Genomic DNA, 19,491 nt, shown 5'->3' on the forward strand with positions numbered 1-19,491 from the left:
GATACAAAATGGATATTCAGAAATCCATTGCATTTTTATACACCAATAATGAACAGTCAGAAGGAGAAATTAAGAAAACAATGCCATTTACAATTGAATCAAAAAATAAATAAAATACCCAGGAATAAATTTAACTAAGGAAGTAAAAGACCTATACTTGCAAAACAATAAGACACTAGGGGGGAAATTGAAGAACCTAAAAATAAGTGAGAGCATATACCATGCTCATGAATAGGAAGAATTGACATCATTAAAATGTTCACCTTACCCAAAGCAGTGTAGAGAGTCAGTACAATCCCTGTCAAAATACCAATGGCAGGGAACTGACTCTGGTTGGTGAACACACACTGTGATATAAATGGATGATGTATTACAGAATTGTACACTTGAAACCTATGTAATATTACTAACCAATGTCACCCCAGTAAATTTTAATAAAATGAAATTTTTTTTAAAGTTCAATTTCCAGGAAAAGAAAATACCAATTGCATTTTTCACAGTCCTAGAACAACTAATTCTAAAATTTATATGGAACCATGAAAGACCCTGAATAGTCACAGTACTCTCAAGAAAGAACAAAATTGGAGGTATCATGCTACCTGATATCAGACTATACTACAGAGCTATAGAAATCAAAATAGCACGGTACTGGCATAAAAACTGACACATAGATCAATGGAACAGAATAGACGGCCCAGAAATAAACGCACGCCTATACAGTCAATTAATATTTGACAAAGGAGACAAAGTAGGGTAAAGGTAGTCTAGTCAATAAATGGTGTTGGGGGCGCTGTCCTGATGGCTCAGGTGGTTGGAGTGCCGTGCTCCTAACACCCGAGGTCGCAGATTCAATTCCCACATGGGCCAGTGAGCTGCGCCCTCTACATCTAAGATTGGGAACAACAGCTCTCCCTGGAGCCGGACTACGGTGAGCAGCCGGAGGTCACGTGAGCTGCCGGGGGCTGCCGTGCGCTGCCAGGAGTGGCCGGTGGCCAGCGTGAGTGGCCGGTGGCCAGCGTGAGTGGCCAGCGTGAGTGAGCAGCCGACCAACTGACGACCGGCGACCAACTGCCTCAGCTGGGTGGAGGCAAGGCTCATAATACCAACACGGGCCAGGGAGCTGTGTCCTACACAACTAGACTGAGAAACAACGGCTTGAACCGGAGTGGGGAGTTGGGGGTAGGAGGAAGAGGGGGGAAATAAATAAATAAATAAATAAATAAATAAATAAATAAATAGTGTTGGGAAGACAGAACAGATACATGCAAAACTATGAAAGCGGATCATCTTCTTATGTCATACACAAGAATTAACTCAAAATGGATTAAAGGCTTAATGTAAGACCTGAAACCATAAAACTCCTAGGAGAAAACATAGACAGTAAACTTTCTGACATTGCTCTTAGTAATATTTTTTCTGAGCTATCTCCTTGGGCAAGGAAAACAAAAAAATAAACAAGTGGGACTACATCAAACTAAAAAGATTTTGCACAGCAAAGGAAACCACCAACAAAATGAAAACATAACCTACTGAATAGTTTAAGATACTCATCAATGATATATCTGATAAGGGATTAGTATCCAAAATTTACAAAGTATTCATACAACTCAACACCCAAAAAACAATCCAATTTAAAAATGGGCAAAGCACTGTTGGTGGGAATGCAGACTGGTGCAGCCGTTATGGAATGCAGTGTGGCGGTTCCTCAAAAAATTACTAATACAATTGCCATATGACCCAGCAATCCCTCTCCTGGGTATCTATCCAAAAAATCTGAAAACATTTATCCATAAAGACACATGTGCTCCAATGTTCATTGCAGCTTTGTTTACGGTGGCCAAGACATGGAAACAACCAACATGTCCTTCGATAGATGAATGGATAAAGAAGTTGTGGTATATATACACAATGGAATACTATTCGGCGGTAAGAAAAGATGAAATAGGACCATTTGTGACAACATGGATGAATCTTGAGAGTATGATGCTAAGCAAAATAAGTCAGATAGAAAAAGCTGAGAACCATATGATTTCACTGATATGTGGTATATAAACCAAAAACAACAAAAGAACAAGACAAACAAATGAGAAAAAAACCTCATAGACACAGACAATAGTTTAGTGGTTACCAGAGGGTAAGGGGGTGAGGGGTGGGAGATGAGGGTAAGGGGGATCAAATATATGGTGATGGAAGGAGAACTGACGCTGGGTGCTGAACACACAATGTGATTTATAGGTGATGTAATACAGAATTGTACACCTGAAATCTATGTAATTTCACTAACAATTGTCACCCCAATAAATTTTTTTTTAAAATAATAATAAAAAAATTTTTTTTAATGGGCAGAGGACCTGAACACGCATTTCTCCAAAGAGGACATACAAATGGCCAATAGACATATGAAAAGATGATCAACATCACTAATCATCAGAGAAATGCAAATTAAAACCACGATGAAATATCACCTCACACCTGTCAGAAAGGCTATCATCAATTTATCATCAAACAAGTACTGGCGAGAATGTGGAGAAAAGGGAATGCTCATGCACTGTTGGTGGGGTTGCAAACTGGTGCAGCCACTATGGAAAACAGTATGGAGGTTCCTCAAAAAATTAAAAATAGAACTGAAATATGACCTAAGTGCCTAAGTATGTGTTTTTCCTTCTCTGTGTTGTTCAGTACTCTCTTAATCCTTTCTGTTTGAAGGCTTATATGTCCCATTAATTCTGGAGAAAGTTGTCACTGTTTCTTCCAAGATTTTCTCCTTTCTATTTACTCTTTTACCTTCTTCACAGACTCATGATAGACACCAATTTGTGCTTGTTTTCCTATTCTTTGTGTCTTTTAATTTTCTCATCATCTTTCTTCCTATCTGAATTGGAGAAACTCAGTTTTCCCTCCAGTGTTTCTTCTTTATGTCACACATCTACCTCATTGACAACACTTTTGACACCAGATATATGGATTTTCCCCCCACCAAGCACTTCTCTGTGACACCACCTGAGTGTCACAATATAATTCAATTCTGACACTACCTGGAGACGGTGTCAGATCCTACAGGTTAAGGGCTCAGTCCCATGAAACTGCCTCCACTTCAAATGCTGATCACAAGTAACAGGTCCCCAGGTTGCTCCCAACTTCTGTCCTATTTGGCTACAAACTGAGGTTCCCTCGCCTGCCTCCCCAGTTTCAATTAACTTGCTAGAGTGGCTCACGGAATTCAGGGAAACACATACTTACATTTACCAGTTTATAAAGAATATGATAAAGGACACAGATGAACAGTCAGATGAAGAGATACACAAGGTGAGGTCTGGGAGGGTCCCGAGCACAGGAGCTTCCGTCCCCCTGGATTTGGGGGTGCATCACCCTTCCAGTACATGGATGTGTCACCAACCTGGAAGCTCTCTGAACCCCATACTATTGGGCTTTTTATGGAAACTTACTCATGTAGACATAATTGGTAAACTTCATTTCTAGCCCCTCTCCCCTCTCTAGAAAATGGGGGTTGGAGCTGAAAGTTCCAAGATTCTCATCATGGCTTGGTCTTTCTGGTGACCAGCCCCCATTCAGGAGCCAACCAAAAGCCAACTCAGAGTTGCTTCATTAGGACAAAGAACGTGACTATCACCTAGGAAATTACAAGGGATCTAGTACCTTAGTGTCAGGAACCGGGTAAAAGACCAAATGTTGAAAAAAAAAAAATGCTCCTGATGTATGTTTCTCACACTATCCCTGGAAGAGACCCTAAACACTTTTTTTTTTTTATCCTCTTATGCTCCACAGCGTTGGATTTAGTTGAAACGAATGTTCCTCGGAGCCAAGTCTCCCTTCCAGCTGGTCCCTCTGCTACTGCAGGTGAGGAAGTCAGGAAGGTGGGGAAAGTCCATTTCCAGGACCCCAGTTCCCAGGACCATTCAGTCATTCACTCATTCAAAACATGTATTCCTTTTCTACTCTGTGCCCAGCTCTGTCCTGGGTCCTGGAGGCACTGGGTCCTCCAATGCACTCATCACTCTCCTCCTCGCTCATTATGCTTCAGTCACTCAGGACTTCTCCTAGCACCGTGAAGACGCCAAATGTGCCCCCCTTGCAAGGCTTTTCTGCTTGCTGGTCTCTGAACCTGAAATGCCCTTCTCTTCTACCTTCCCTGTCCCTGCCGACGTTTGCCTTGTTGACTTTTTCTCATCATTCAAGTCTCGGTTCAAATGTTACCTCCTCAAAGAGACCATTCCTGACCACTCTATCTAAAGTCAGCCCTCTGGTCACTCTATTTTATGCTGTTTAATTTCTTCATATGTAGCATTTACCACTACTGGAAATTAGTCAGGATAGACCAGGCTAAGCTGCAGTAGCAAACAGGAGAGAACTACTAATACTAGGAGAGTCACAGTTAATGATTACTCAGGGTTTATCACGTGCCAGGTATTTTGCTTAGCATTTTATATGTATTATCTTATTTAATTTACACAACAACCATATAATGTAGGTATTATTTTTATCCTTATTTACAGGTAAGAAACTAAAGGAGCTTAAGTGGCATAGCTGGAATGTGGTGGAATCAGGATTTGAATCTAAGTCTGTGTGAGTCCAGAGTCCCCATGTTCTCAAAAAGTATGAAACCCTTTTCTCACCCTTCTCTCTGCCTCTCTCCTTCTTGATAAAGCTCAGCTTTCACAGACTGCGTCTGGGCATTGGCCCAGAAGGATGAGGGATCTGGAGCTTGGAGGCATGCCAGGTGCCCCTCAGGACGCCAGTGAACAGCATGCCCCCTGAAAGGGAAGACAGGCTGGGGCTTTTCTCTCTGCCCTTCCCCATTTCCCTCCCTCCTACAACACGGGGTAGGGACAGGGACTCCATTGGGAACCTAGGGAGAAATTTCAAGCCCATCACTATCTACGGCTCCTTCCGTCTACAATCTTGTACAGGATTAATTTGATCCTCTCCCCAATTCTGCAAACCAATACACACGAGGCAAATCACCCCCCGAACCTGAGTCCACTGGTCCCTCTAGTGCTACATCTACAAGGGGACCTGGTTCCTGGGTACTGCCAGCTGAGAGGTGATGACCAGAGCTTATCCCAACTCTCCTAGTTTGTTTCTACCCACTTTCTCTGGGCTGGGAGCTTCTGGGTTTTCAGAGCTTTTCCTGCTCTTGTCCCCCATTCCCCTTCAGACAGAGAAGGCCAGCACCCTATCCCTGAGTTAGAGTGTGGGTTAGGGAGTGCTGGGCTGGAGGGAATCAGAGGAGCACGATCTTGTACAGGATTAATTTGATCCTCTCCCCACTTCTGCAAACTCAATACACACGAGACAAATCACCCCACCCCACCCCAGCCCAGAGAAAGCAGGTAGAAACAAACTAGGAGAGTTGGGATAAGCTCTGGTCATCACCTCTCATCTGGCAGTGCCCAGGAACCAGGTCCCCTTGTAGATGTAGCACTACAGAGGAGCACTGAGCTCCTTCCCCACCACAGTTGGCTCTGAAAAGAGGAAGAGAGGAGAGAGGAGAGAAGTAGTGCCCACTCATCTCCCTCCCCACAGCGCTAGAGCTTCCTGGTCAGGAGAAGCTTGGGTAGGACAACACAACAATAACCCTCAATGGGCCTCACCACTGGAGCAGAGTTTATAGTCTGCACAGGGCTTCCCCATCTTTTCTCCTGTCTCATAACCATGACAGCTCTTTGAAGTAAGCAGGGAAGGGACTGTTAATTCCCATTGTGTCGATGAGGAAACTGAGGCTCAGCAAGATAAAGTTATATAGCAAAAGCTACACTGCAATCTTAAATTGGTGGTCTAGCCAGAACTATCCTCTACTACCTCACATTAATGTATGTGTGTTTGCATGCATGCACAGATGTGCATTCACATGTGGGCATGCATTCAGTGTTTAAATATCCATTGTGCAAGCCTTCCTGACAAGAAGTCAGTGTGAGTGCCACCTGCCCAGGCAGCTGTCTCCTTAGGCTAGTCCCCCATGTCTCCAGACTCTGTTTCCTTGAAGTTCTGTCCTCCCCCATTATCTGCTGACCCCATCCTTATCCAGTAATCTCCCTACGCCCTGGCCAGCCACCTGCTCCAGCAGAGGTTCTCCTCCTCATCTGAGGCCCCCCCAACAGTTTTTGTTCATGCTGCCAGCAAAGCTGTGTGGCCACCCAGCTCCACAGAGCCCGGCCCACTCACGCTGCAATGCGCTGGGCCTCTGCATGCTGCTCCACCCTCTCTTCCTTCCCTCAACACAAATAGTAAGGAGTTCACCTTGGATCTGACCTGCATCTCTACTGAGGAAACCACTCTTTTCCATATAAGTGTAACTGGATGCCTCCCCTGAGCTCTCATCTTCCTGCTAGCCCAGGACAGGCTTTCCCTTGTCAGGGAGAACAAGGGTTCTCCCTGTTCTCCATTTTACCTGTAGGTCATGTTTTCAAGAAGCCTCCTTGAGTTCTTACCTCCCTGTTTTACCAGAACCATAATCCACAGGCCAGAGCAATAAGCAGTAGGCCAGGGCCTCCTTGCTCGCTGTCAATTTTCCATCTGGGCTTATCTGTGCCTTCTCTTGTCTGAGGAGCTGGGGGCTTTGTGTGTAACAACCAGGTTAAATTAACACTGCCTCCTTCCCATCTCCTCAGTTCCCTGTCTTCTTGCTGAGGACAGCTGAGTGTCTCCCAGCTTCCACAGAAGATGTTGGGGTATAGTCTGTCACCTGTCCTTATTTGACTTATGTCTTACTCAAAATGCCTGGGGCCATCTCTCCACAGAGAGAGTTAGAGAAAGAGGACAAGTCTCCCCATTTCCCCTTTGCTGCTTGAACAGCTCACTCTGGGAATGCCTGGGATGGGACAGGCAGGACCACAGAAAGCGATGTGGGGAGATGGTATAGTGTGAGGTCAGGGAGACAGAAAGAGAAGAACCAGAGAGGCCAGGCTTTCGAGAGTCCCAGAAGGTTTATTATAAACCTTTTCTGGGTATCTTGTTTCCGTTCTCCACTTGCCACCATGACCCATGGCGACCTCTTCAAGCTCCTATGGTAGGAGCTGATAGGATATTCCATATTTTCCCTCATACAGGAGAAATCGTGTATTTCCGAGGCCCCAGTGGTGAATATTTGGTGCTACTAGACATGTGCTCCTGGATCCTGGCCCCCCAGGGACCTCTGCGGCCTCTGTGAACATGGATGGAACACACCAGACCCAAGAGCCATCAACTAGGTGCCTTTGTTCCGGGGACCCCTGGAAGTGAGTGTGGGGTCTATCCCATGTACCCTTCTCCATGGCTGGAAGAACAGCTCAGAACTTGCTACTTTCTCACATGGGTCATTAGTACCTTCCTATTGTCTTATTCAATTTTCTTAGCAATCCTAGGACAGTCCAAGGACAGTTGGTATAGTTTTCATTCTCCAGATAATAATGCTGAGGGTCAGGAGGCCAGCTCTGTCAGCAAATGATAGAGCCAAGATTCAAAAATGGATCTTCTGACGACAGTTTCAGTGACTCAAGCTAGTCCTGACAATAGCCAAAAGGGTGACTACCATTGATGTGTGAGCAGCTTCACTTGCAAGGTACATCAAGAATAAAACACGGAGGACTGAGAAGGTATATCCACCCAGTCAAACAGGTGTTTTTCTGGTGCATTTGCTTTCTTTCACAGGTAACCAGGAACTGAGCTGTCTAATGTCAGACATAGGTCCCTATTGAACAACAGCTATACTACACATGTTCTCACACACACTCACAACTGACCGACACATGCACCCACAGGCATTACCTGTCTCACCTGTATCCCCTGGGAATCTATGCAAATCCACTCAACAGAGCAGGGAGGAGAAGAGGATAAACCTATATCAACACTGTACTTCTTTTCTGCTCTCTCCTTGTGAAAACAAAAGGGGAACAGTGCAAAACCTCATCCAATATTCACTGGGAATCATTCTGACATGACTCCAAGAAAATAAATCCTTTTCAAACCCACAGATCCAGGGCATTCTCTCCAGGGACTGAGAGTGGGCAGAGCAGGCCACACACTGTCCCTGTGGCTGGCAGAGGCACTTACCACAGAGGTGGTGAGGCTTAATTATGATTCATGGAGCTGCATTGTGAAGATGGTTTAAAGCCACTTAATTAATGCAGGAATATACTGCCATAATTTTCTTGAAACATGACCTAATTAACCTATGAAAAAGACAGGCCCATTGCTCAGGAATGCTAGAGACAATAATAGTCTATCAATATACCCGGTCTGCTCTCTGCAACAGTTTTGGGGGTACACAGGGATGGAAGGGGCTAACAGAAGAGAATAAGGTTTGCCCTAGAGGGTGATGATGTTTAAAATGTGTGAAGTGGCAAGGAAATGAGAAGGAGAATTATATTTACTGAGCATCTATTATGAACAAAGCATTGTTTTAGTCCCCATCTTATTTAATTCTCAAAATAATCCTTTAAGATAAATATTAAAGTTCAGAGAGGTTCACTAACTAACTTGAGGTCACACAGCCAGGAAATAGCTGAACTGGAATTCATTCTCTAGTCAAGCTGCTCCAAAGACCATGCTCTTCTTGTTATTCCTCATTGCCTTTGTCAGGCACAAAGGACTCAGAGAAATGAAAGAAAGAAATAGTTCCTTTCAACTCTAAGACGGTGCCTCTTTCTTTGACATTTTAGAAATTGGAGTCATTCAAGCTTCCTAGAGGCAAGTTCAAGCTCCCAAGTGTGTTGTGCAGGTTGTACTCTGCACAACCCTAAGAGGTCCCGTTCACATAAGGTACAGTGGGAATGATGTCCCCTAGACAGAACAGTGTACTGACTGCACAACCATTCACAGCAATCCTAGGAGACTGCCCTATGTGACTTCCCACCCAAGTCACCAGACCCAACCCTGGCTTTGAGCCTAGATATTGGCCCAAAGCCAGAGAAGCCATGTCCAACATAGCACTTAGCGAAGCGGATTTGAACCCACTCCTTATTTGGGAAGACCCCGGTGCCCAGGGACACTCAGATGCCAAGGCAAAGTCCAGTGCCCTACAGGGGGGAGCGGCCAAGAGCCAGACTTCCACCCCCAGAGCCTGTCTTGCCAGCAGGTTGCAGAATATTTCAACAACATCCTCATTCTTCCCCGATCAAAGGAGCTGGAATTGAACCTGCTGTAATCATTTGCCTGGGAGTTTGCTTAAAATTCCCCTCATTACAGGAGAGCAGAAAATTGCTACATCTCTGACTGAATAGAGAAATCAAAGGCACCCTGCTCCCAGCTGCTTGGGGGAGACAAGTCAGAATGGGAACAGAAAGGCTGGGAGAGGCTGGGTTTATGTGTGTGTGTGGGGGGGGGGGGGCTATGGAGGGCAGTGATAGGAGGGAAAGCAATGCTCAGGTGTGTGGGAGGGAGTGGGAGAGGAAGGGAAGGAGCCAGCTGCACGGCTCATGGTGGCTGGCTCTGGTGGGGCGTACTGACTCCCCTACAGAGAGAAGGGTGAAGGGGTGAGGAAGGAGGGCATGTGGAAAAGAAATAGCCAGAAATGCACTTTCCCATAGCAAAAGCTGGCTTTTTAGAGAGGTGGGGGAACCCCTATCTCTGACTTAGTTAAGAAAATAGGCTCTGGACTGGCTCCTGTCAAGAGAGTGGAAGGGAAAAGGCAGATGGATAAGTCAAGGAGCTAGCTGGCAGGGCAGGCTGCCTCCAGGCACCCTCTCTGGGCTCTGCCCTGTTGCATGCAGGTTCAGGGGTCTGGAGGGAGAAGGCGAGACAGGATCCCTGCCCTTGTTGAGTCGCAGTCTGATGGGGGAGACTGATTTAGCATCCCAACCACAAATAGGATCAAAGAAACCATACCTGCCAGTGCCCAACACAACAGGGCCCTGAACTATAGGAAGAGCACTAAAATGTGCTGAACTGGGTGGAGTCAGAAGGAGAAGGCTTGCTGGGGTGGCAAGAGCTAAGCAGGAAAAGATGGGTGGAGGGAGAGAGATGGAAGAAGGGAGGGGAAAATTCAAAGGAACCCCGCAAAGTACAAAGGGCTTACGGTTATCATTTCTTGGTGGGTGGAAACAAAGTCCAGGAAGGTGGAGTCACTCATCTCAGGTCATACATCTCATGGCTGAGCTGGAGCTCCAGTTCAGGTTTCAGACCCACCTGTGCATTACACCCCCATGGAGTAGGAGGGTGGGGCTGGCGCTGGCCAAAAGATGGAATGCTAGAAAGAAAATGGAACTCACTGACCCATCAATGTTGACTCTAAGGGGCAAGGAATATTCTAAAGTGCTCCTTCCCTATTCATGAGTTCCCCAGGCTCTTCACCCCCAAAGCTTGGGAAAAGTAGGTGCTTCTTGACGCTCTCACCCTTTCCGAAGGGGTTCTCAGTTCCTCACACTGGTCCCTGCATGGGCGCAGTTTTGGCCCTCTGTGGCCCAGCTACTGCGACTATTGTGCTTGTAACAGTTAAAGTGTGGTAGCATCAGCTGAGACTCAGAGGTTACAAGTTACAGAAAACTCACTCAAACTAGCATTTAAGTAAAAGGGGAAGTTTACTTCCTGCCTGCCTGCCATTTCACCCTTCACTTCTCCTTGCACAACAGAGTAGACCTCAGAACTCAAGATGGCCACCAATGGTTCCCAAACCTACATGGAGTAAACCAAGAACATCCCTAATTCCAACACCCAAAGATAGAGTTCTGATTAATCCAGCTTGACTCAGGTGTCTGTTCTAGTACAATCACCTCGGTCCAGGGGGTTGGGTCACACTGAACAAATGGCTGCCATGTGCCCACTACTGTGTGTGAGCAGGAAGTTTCTGGGGTCATGGTGAGTCGGACAGTCACTCCACAAGTGTCCATCACAGCAGTGAAAATATGCTGGGGTGGAGGGTATGCAGTGGATGGGCCTGGAGGTAGAGATAGGGACTTACCTGTCTCAGCAAATGTTCTCAAGGTACTCAAAGCTGAGTGGGGAGTCATTTAGTGTGTTAGATACTGCAGCTCAGATGGCCAGTTGTGGCCAAGGCAAATCTTCAAGTGGGAAACGAGAACTGAGTGCAGAGGGACTCAGCCTGGCCCCGAACAGCAGGAGTTCTGCTGCGCAGCAGCAGGCCAGTCTTTGAGGGTTGGAGCCTGGCCTGGGGTCTGCTGAGAAGGCAGGCCAGCTTCTTGGCCTCCAGGGTGGTCATCTGAGGCTGGAAAACGTGTTCTTTCGAAACGTGACTATTTTCCTGCTGTATTTTCTGTACTGACTTCCCTTTGTTCTCCCTCAGTGTTTATGGACATCTTCTGTGAAAATGCCCACAGATGCCAGTGGTGCTGAGAGGAACCAGCAAAGGGCTGGGACACATGCTCTGGGGCCTAGGGTTGGTGGTGGCAGGAACCTGGCCAGGAGGACGGGCGGAGGGAGACAAGGATTACAGCTGGGAGGCCCGTCCTCCCCTGGCCTCTCTCTGAGCTCGTTCTCAAGGGCAGGGGTGCCTGTTTGAACAAAATCTATTGTTCTGAACTCGACTGGGCAAGCCAGCGGAGCTGCCCATTTACTGTCTGCCCCGTGCTCGGGTTGCCAAAGCTGTCCACAGGCCAGTCATGGAAGGAAGTCCTGAGGAAGCTGCCCCTTGGTCCCCTGGATGCTGAGGCAGGGCAGAGGATCCCCACAGGTGCTGGCTCAAAAGAGGGTGCCCTGCCTTGGAACCCAGGGCATGGGAACTCGGGCACCTGAGATAAGTTCTCCCTTGGTCCAGGTCTTCACTGGGTTGCAAGTCTTCCTCCAAGATTACCCTCCCCAGCCTTGACATTTGCTGGGCCCTACTTTAAAAATTCCACACAGTCATCGGAGCCAAGTCAGGAGGAGGCAGGGGAAACCTCGGTTTCTCCCTGGCTTCAGGGGCCTGTTCTGCTCTAAGGAGATGGGTGTTAGAGATCAGAGATACCTCTGTGGTTTCCAGGGGGACATAGAAAGGTAGAAAGGACCAGCAATAGAGTCACGGAGGATTTCACCCTTTGATATTAAATTATTTGTAAGCAAACTGTAACTATTGCATCACTGGAAAGTCATAGCTCTGCCCCGCCCCCTGCCCCTCCCCCGCCCCTTCATTGGCCATTCCTGACCAGATGGAGTTGCCCTGGGTGGCGGAGCAGCCCCCAGGAGCAATATGTCCTAGGCAGAGAACCAGCAATGATATGGGACATTAGGTGTTAATGGCTTTACCAAGCAAAAGAATTGTAATTAAGGATGCATGGGTCCCTCTGGGGGCTGTCAGACCAGGATCCAGAACAAAGGTCAGGACTTTGGGACTTAATACAAGCAGCTGGAGGGAAGCAGGAAGCGTGAGGCAGAGGGGAGTCAGGACAGGGCTGTGGGAGTGCAGCCTCCATGCTCTCAGCAAGTCTATCATCATCAACTACAACTACATGATAACAATAACACCTGCTACGTACTCAGTGCTCCACATGCCCCTGCTGGAAGGTGGGGGTGCAATTATCTCCATTTTACAGATAAGATAAAGAAACTGAGGATTGGAGGTCAAGTAACTTGTCTGGAGCACGCAGAGATCAAATTCAGGCCCAGCTTCATCCAGCACCAAAGTCAGGACTCACAGCCACCCCTCTACAGTGCCCTCTTCTGACAACTCCCCGACTGGGCTCACCTGACATCCAGGGCCACAGGCAGTGCTGCCCTAGCTTAGGCCTTGAGGTTACAAGTGGTGGGAGTCCTGGAGCACTGAGAGGTCATCCAGACTCCCTGGAAACCACACTGCAGACACAACCTCTCCGCTCTGGTGTGGAGGAGGAACATCTGGCCTTGGTGACATGTGGAAGCCATTTCAGGGGAGGTGGTAGACCAGAAAGTAGGAGGCAGGAGGGACACACACGTCACCTCGTAGCCCATGTGTGCACTCCCGTGCACCTCACTCAAACCTCCCACCTTGTGGAAACCCCACTCCTGATCTTCCAGCCTTGGCTTTGTGCAGTGACATCATTGTCACTAATAAGCTCTTCCTTATCTATACCAAACATGCCTGAAGGAGGGGGCACCTGCACCACTCTCCCAGCCCTGTCAATTTGCACACACCCACCATGTCCCAGAGTGATCCTGAAGGTCAGGTGATATGTAGGAAGCAGCCCATGAAAAACTGTGTCCTTTTTAGGAGCTGATCATATTGCACCCAAAACAGAGGAAGGGGAGAGGGGATAAGATGAGATGACAAATGAGATGCTCAGATGCCCCAAACCAAGCAGAGTTCCTCATGGTAGCAATCAATACTAATTTGGAGATCTGGGAGCAGCTGAAAGAGGGCTGAGGGCCTGAGAGATTGAGTCATCCAGTCTTGGTTCAAACCTGCTCCCCTGAACCGGGCTTTGAATCTGTCCTGGAAACAATCTTAGCACAAACTGCCCATTTGGGGTTCTGTTCCATCTGGTTGGAGCCCAAGGAAATGAAGGGTAATTGAGTTGTGAGGCTGCCCGCACTGCTGTCGCTGGTTTGCTGGAAAGAACCTGGGTGCCTGGAGCCTGCAGGACTCACTCCTGACAGCAGAGCCCTGTCCAAGAGTTGACTAGAATCCTGAGAGAAGGGGAGAACTTGTGGATTCAGAAAGAGAAAACAAGAAGTGAGGGAATTCATGATGACACCCAGCTTTGCCTAGAATGCCTGTCCCTTTATTCCCACCAGCCCAAACCTTATCCATCCTTCAAACCCCAGCAGAAATATCACCTCTTTTGCGAAGCCTATACTGACCTCCAAATGAAGTTTTCTCTCTCTCATAGTTTATCCACCCTGATCTCATGAACCTTATCACTTTCCTCCTTGCACTGGGCCAACATGCTTAGAGCCAGGTCTTGCTCATTGTCCCATGGCAAGAGCTCCATAACTCCTTTTGGATAAATGGAGACTGATGGAGAGGAGGGTTCACTATGGAGCTGGACAGGATCACAGGACACAAGAGGGGTTCAGGAATCACCAATTGAAATGAGACTCAGAAAATCTGTTGCTTGCTATCTGAAATCCAGATCACATTTGGGGAACAAATAGAAAGGAGGCCTGGTTCTCTAGAGTCCTTGGGAACTCAGAATGTAATGCTTTCACAGGAGGGGGAAGTGCTGGCTGGCTACTGGGAGAATAAGCTTTAAGGGCAAAAAAAAAGTCCCCCACCTTCCATGTGGTTTTGGTAGCAGCAGCAGCAGAAATAAAATCGTTTATTTGTTTCACAATATTTTTAACTTCAGATATTCTATTTTCATCTTTGTACATGTAGTTGTTACAATTTTATTGACCATATTCCTTACCCTATACCCCACATCCCCATGACTACTTCATAACAACCAATTTGTACTTCTTAATCGCTTCCCCTTTTCACCTACCCTTAATCCCCCTTCCATCTGGAACCATAAGAATGTTCTTTGTATCTATGAATTTATTTCTGTTTCTTTCTTTTTTTTTTTTTTGCTCTTTAGAGTCCACTTATAAGTGAAATCATATGACATTTGTCTTTCTCTGACTTACTACATTCAGCACAATACCCTCTGGGTCCATCCATGTTGTTGCAGATGGCAAGACTTCATTCTTTTTTACAGCTGAGTAATATTCCATTGTATGTATGCACCACCTCTTCTTTATCCATCCATCCCTTCAGGGACACCCAGGCTGCCTTGGTTTAGGTAAACAACGCTGCAATGAACATATGGATGCACGTGTCCACTCAAAACAACATTTTTTGAGTTTCTTTGGATAAATACCCAGAAGTGGGGTTACTAGGTCCTTCTTTGTTTCTTGTTATAGTCTTTGTTTTAAAGTCTATTTTGTCTGGCACAAGTAGTGCTACCCCAGCTTTTTGTTTGTATGTTTCCATTTTCATGAAATATCTTTTTTCATCCCTTTACTTTCAATCTGTGTGTGTCTTTGAATCTGAAGTGAGTCTCTTGTAGGCAGCATAGGTAAGGGTCTTGTTTTCTTATCCATTCATCTTCCTTATCTTTTGACTGGAGCATTTAATCCATTTACATTGAAAGTAATTGTTGATAGGTACGTAGTTTTTGCCATTTTATTATTCATATATATATTTTTTTCGTCTTCAAGAAGTCCCTCTAAGATTCCTTATAATACTGGTTTGGTGGTGATGAACTCCTGCAGCTTTTCTTGCCTGGGAAGCTCTTTATCTGTCCTCTGGTTTTAAATGATGTAGCTTTGCTGGGTAGGCTAATCTTGGTTGTACAAGGCGTGATAAAAAAAAATACAGTGAATGTTTAAATTTTTAAAAAAAAATATTACAGTAAAAGACACATTGCCATTAACCCCCCTTAAAATACTCCCCCTCTCTTCGAACACACTTATCCCATCATTCTTGCTACTTTCTTAATGAGTTCTGGAAGTCCTCTTTCATGAGTGTCTTTAGTAGCACTGCCGTGGCTGCCTTGATGTCCTGAATCAATTCAAAACATTTACCTTTCATGGTCATTTTGACTTTGGGGAAGAGCCAGAAGTCGCACAGAGCCAGATCGGTGAATAAGGTGGATGAGGACACACCATAATATTTTTATTTGACAGAAATTGCCGTACCAGAAGTGATGTGTGACATGTATGTATGTATGTATGTATGTATGTATGTATGTATGATGCCAGGTGGGTACTAGACTAGTCAGGGGGATTACTTCTTGAATTATACAAATGTCTAACCACTATGCTGTACACCTGAAATTAACACAAAATAATATTGAATGTTAGCTGTAATTGAAAAAATTAAAAGGTGGGGGGGAAGGTGAAGGGGAATAAGAGGTCCAAATTTCCAGGAATAAAACAAATAAGTCATGGGGATATAATGTACAGCATAGGGAATATAGTTAATAATATTGTGATAGTGTGGTACGGTGTCAGAGGGTTGCTGGACTTATGGTGATCACTTCTTTAGGTATATAAATGTTGAACAGCTATGGTGTACACCTAAAACTGATAAAATGTTGTATGTTAGCGATATTTTTTAATAAAAAAATCTTAAATAAATAAATAAATAGTGCTGGCCTTTGTTCTGGCTCTCAGTTACTATCACCTTTATCCTTTTAAGGCTTGCTTTGAAGCTCTATTAGAATGGGTCCAAGGCAGCCTTTGGTCTTAGAGTATAGTAGCATCTTTCTGAGGACTCTATCCAGTGCACCGTGTACTACAAGCTCTCCCTACTCTTGCTGGTGGGAATCTGAACTATTCCTAGCCCTGTAGGAGCTCCAGGAATTGTTCAGTCTTCTGCTTTCTGGCAGTTCTTTCCATAACCTTTTGGTGTTTCACCACAGTTATGCCTAGATCAGTGTTCAGCCAGTTTCAAGGACCCTTCTACAGAGTTCCAGAACTCTTTATGTGCAGCTTCCTCTTCTCCAGTATTCTTCCTCTCAAATTCTAGTCTCCTCAGCCTCAATATGTGTCTTCTCAACCCATTTCCCAGGCTCTGTTTGGCCTGGAAACTTTCTCCAGGCAGTAAACTGATGCAACAGTGGGGTTGTTTCCATTACTGCAGGGACCGCCATCCTGTGCTACCTGCTATCCACTGGCTGAAAGTACTTGTTTCATATATGCGTATGTTGTCCAGTTTTCAGTTGTTTTCAGCAGGTGGGCAATTACTATAGCAGCTCATCTTTCATGGACAGAAGGGGAAGCTTCCTGTTTGATAACTATTTATGGGGGAGATCTATGGGATTTCCAGGTGTGCCAGTCCCTGCTCTAGGTGCTGGGGATAAAGCACTGAACTAAACGGACAAAATCTCTGCTCTGATGGAGCTAATATTCCAGTGTGTGGAGGGTATACAATAAATAATATAACAAACATAAATAATTATGTGTTACGTGAGAAATTGAACATGCTATGGGAAAAATAGAGCCGGGAGATAGAGAAGATGGGGGAAGAATGAGAGCTGGGAAATGAGCAGTATTTTAAATAGGGTACTCAGGGAATGCCTCACTGAGAAGGTAAACTGAGCAAAGTCCTGGAGGAAGTGAAGGATGGAGCAGCAGATGCAAGGCCCTGAGGTAGGAGCAGGCCTGACTTGCTCAGGAAACAGCAATGCGACGAGTGTGGCTAGGAGCTGCATGTTAGAGAGAGAGAGGGGCAGGGAGATAAAGGGGCAGGGGCCAGGCTGTGAAGAACCTTGTAGGCCACAGGATAGCAGTTACTGTGATCATTGAGATAAGAGAAGATAAGGGTTTGCACCTGGGTGGTGGCCACAGAGGTAGTGAGAAGCGAATTCAGAAGATTCTGGCTGTTTCATTGAAGGACTAAGAAACAGAGGATTAAGGGTGACTCCTATGGTTTTTGTCCCCAGCAGCTGATGGATGGGATTGTCCTTGATCGCTAGAGGGAAGGTGGCAAGCAAGCCAACAGATCTGTGGACTGGGGGGGGGGGGGGGGGATCAGTTTGATTGTGAGCATGTTAGTTTGGAGATGTCTACTAGATGTCCAAATGGAAATACCTAGTAGGCAGTTGGACACGAGTTAGGAATTCAGTGGAGAGATCCAAGACAGTATGAAAGGAATGAAACTGGGGAAGGGACTCACTGATAAGGTCTTGCCTAGTGATGCCCAAAGGTCACCAGAGGGCACCTTGATGACACTACTCTACAGAATCCCCTCTGCCTCCACAGAAGGGGACAGGAGCTAGCAAACCAGGAAGGGCCCTTCAGAGGCCAGCTGGTCCCTTCTCTTATTCCAAGAATCAGATTGGATCATTGCACTGTAAGACCTCCAAGAAAAAGCTGCCACAGTAACCTGCCCACCAGGGCCTATCATCTGTTACTTCACAGGCTCTTTGGTTCTCATTCATGACTCTGGACAATGATATTTGCTCCCCTGGCTCTGGGATGACCCACCTCTGTACCCCGCAGTTGACACTGAGTCTCCCCTAACATTGCCTTGCCCCTCTGACCAGGACATTTGTTGACTATGCTTCCCCAACAGTCCCTGGTGCAGCTTTGTTTTCTGATGCCCCTCACACTGCCTCACAGTGGTGTATGACTCAGGGGGATATTTCTCCCGTTCCCTATAAAGATAAAGTCCAATAGCCCTAGAATCTGAAAGTCCTTCCAGATATCTAGCTTCCATCTTCACTGCTTTTATCTTATGTCCTGTTTTCTAATGCTCTCCACCTGGAACAGATGGGGTCTCTGATCACCCTTTCATTTCTTCCTCTCTACCCTGTTTCTGCCCCTTATCAGTGCTCTCCTCTTCTTTGCCCTTCTGTTTCTCCCATACTTTCTTCACTCCCTCCCCGAGTGCCCTCTCCCCTGCTCTCCCCTCATCCAATCATTCGCCTCACAGTTAGTTTAGGGGAGTGTGCGTGAAACTCTTGCTGACTCTGGTGAAGTTCCTTTTCTGTCTTCAACCTGGGGAGGCCAGAAATTAACTCGATGTCCCCAGAATCTCCTACGTGCTCCCCTCTCAGACACCTCTAGGCCCTCCCTACATTGTCATGCTGCTGCACCCTGCTATCCTCATGCCATCCTGACCTCACCAAGGAGACCAGTCCCTCAGGAGACAAGCACCTTCTCCTCCACAATGACTGCTCTCCTGTTCCCTCGCCTCACACATTTCATACATGCACACGCACAGACACAGGCGCATACATGCACACACGTGCACGCTGCTCCTTAAGTGATGGTGAGGGCAGTCGCCAAGCGATCCATAGTTGCCTTTTCTTCAGCTGCTACGGTAAAATATGGACAGCAGGAACCACAGGAGAAATGAGGCATGAAAATTAATCTGCTTTACAGTCTTCATGAATATTTAAAAGCTGATGAATATGTAACTACATTTCTTTTCTCCTCCATTAGTGTCTGCTTTTGAGTTACTCTACAGCTCTCTTTGGTTCCTTTGGGGGCTGGTTGGCTAGACTGATTTTTAAATTGGTTTTACAGGTGCCTATAGCTCTTGGGTTCCCTCCACCTCCAATCCTGAGAATAGGACTTGTCCATTTAAAATTCCCCAGGAAGGCCTGGCAAAGAGAGAAGCAAATAGAAGAAACCGCCTTCTACCCTCACACTTCAGGAGCCCGGAGAGAAGAGCTGAGAGAAGACACATCGCAATGGGACTCACAGAGTAGATAGACCTTTTTAAGGATAAACCACCTCCTTCTGTGAGCCTCACTTTCTCCTTAAAGACAATAGCAAGCCCTCACTCCCCAGTCATTATGGGTCTTTCAGGTCCTAGTCCAGGGTGGCCTTGAGAAACCAAGAAATTAGGCAGAAAAATGTTACTTTCTTCCTACTGAGAAGAATCCAGTATTGAGCTAACTGTATGGTCCTTTACAGCCATCTCTTGGCCCCTTGAACCAATCACTCCATCTAGAGCCACCCTCTGGATCATTTGGGTCACTTCCCTACCACTCCTACCACCCCCTCTTCCCTACCACTCCTACCACCCCCCCTTTGGCTACTCTGGGAACCTGTTTCCCAACCTCTCCAACCATCTGAACTGGGCTAGGGGAGGGAAGGCTGCTCCCCCACCTACCCGCAGCCATCAATCACCCCAGAGCAGAGCAGAAGGAGCCG

The 19,491-nt window shown here is 46.4% G+C and overlaps 1 protein-coding gene across 9 annotated transcripts in view; it reads right to left on the reverse strand.

The window, feature by feature from the left end:
* LOC109437220 (uncharacterized) overlaps positions 1–19,491 on the reverse strand; it is a 235,906-nt gene that overhangs the window by 18,826 nt on the left and 197,589 nt on the right. For 5 of the 9 annotated variants that reach the window (XR_012497367.2, XR_012497364.2, XR_012497363.2 and 2 more), the window contains one exon: positions 14,144–15,167. The exons of the other annotated variants lie outside the window; for them this stretch is intronic. Coding sequence is in view for 2 of the 5 variants with exons in the window: in XM_088791412.1 (XP_088647538.1) it covers positions 15,119–15,167 (49 nt within the window). In the remaining 3 variants the exon portion in view is untranslated. Of the gene's footprint in view, positions 1–14,143; positions 15,168–19,491 lie in introns of those variants that run through there. 9 annotated transcript variants of the gene reach the window in all.

This window comes from Rhinolophus sinicus, chromosome 14 (genome assembly GCF_057876585.1).
Source record: "Rhinolophus sinicus isolate RSI-liver-muscle chromosome 14, RSI-T2T, whole genome shotgun sequence".
Classification (NCBI taxonomy): domain Eukaryota; kingdom Metazoa; phylum Chordata; class Mammalia; order Chiroptera; family Rhinolophidae; genus Rhinolophus; species Rhinolophus sinicus.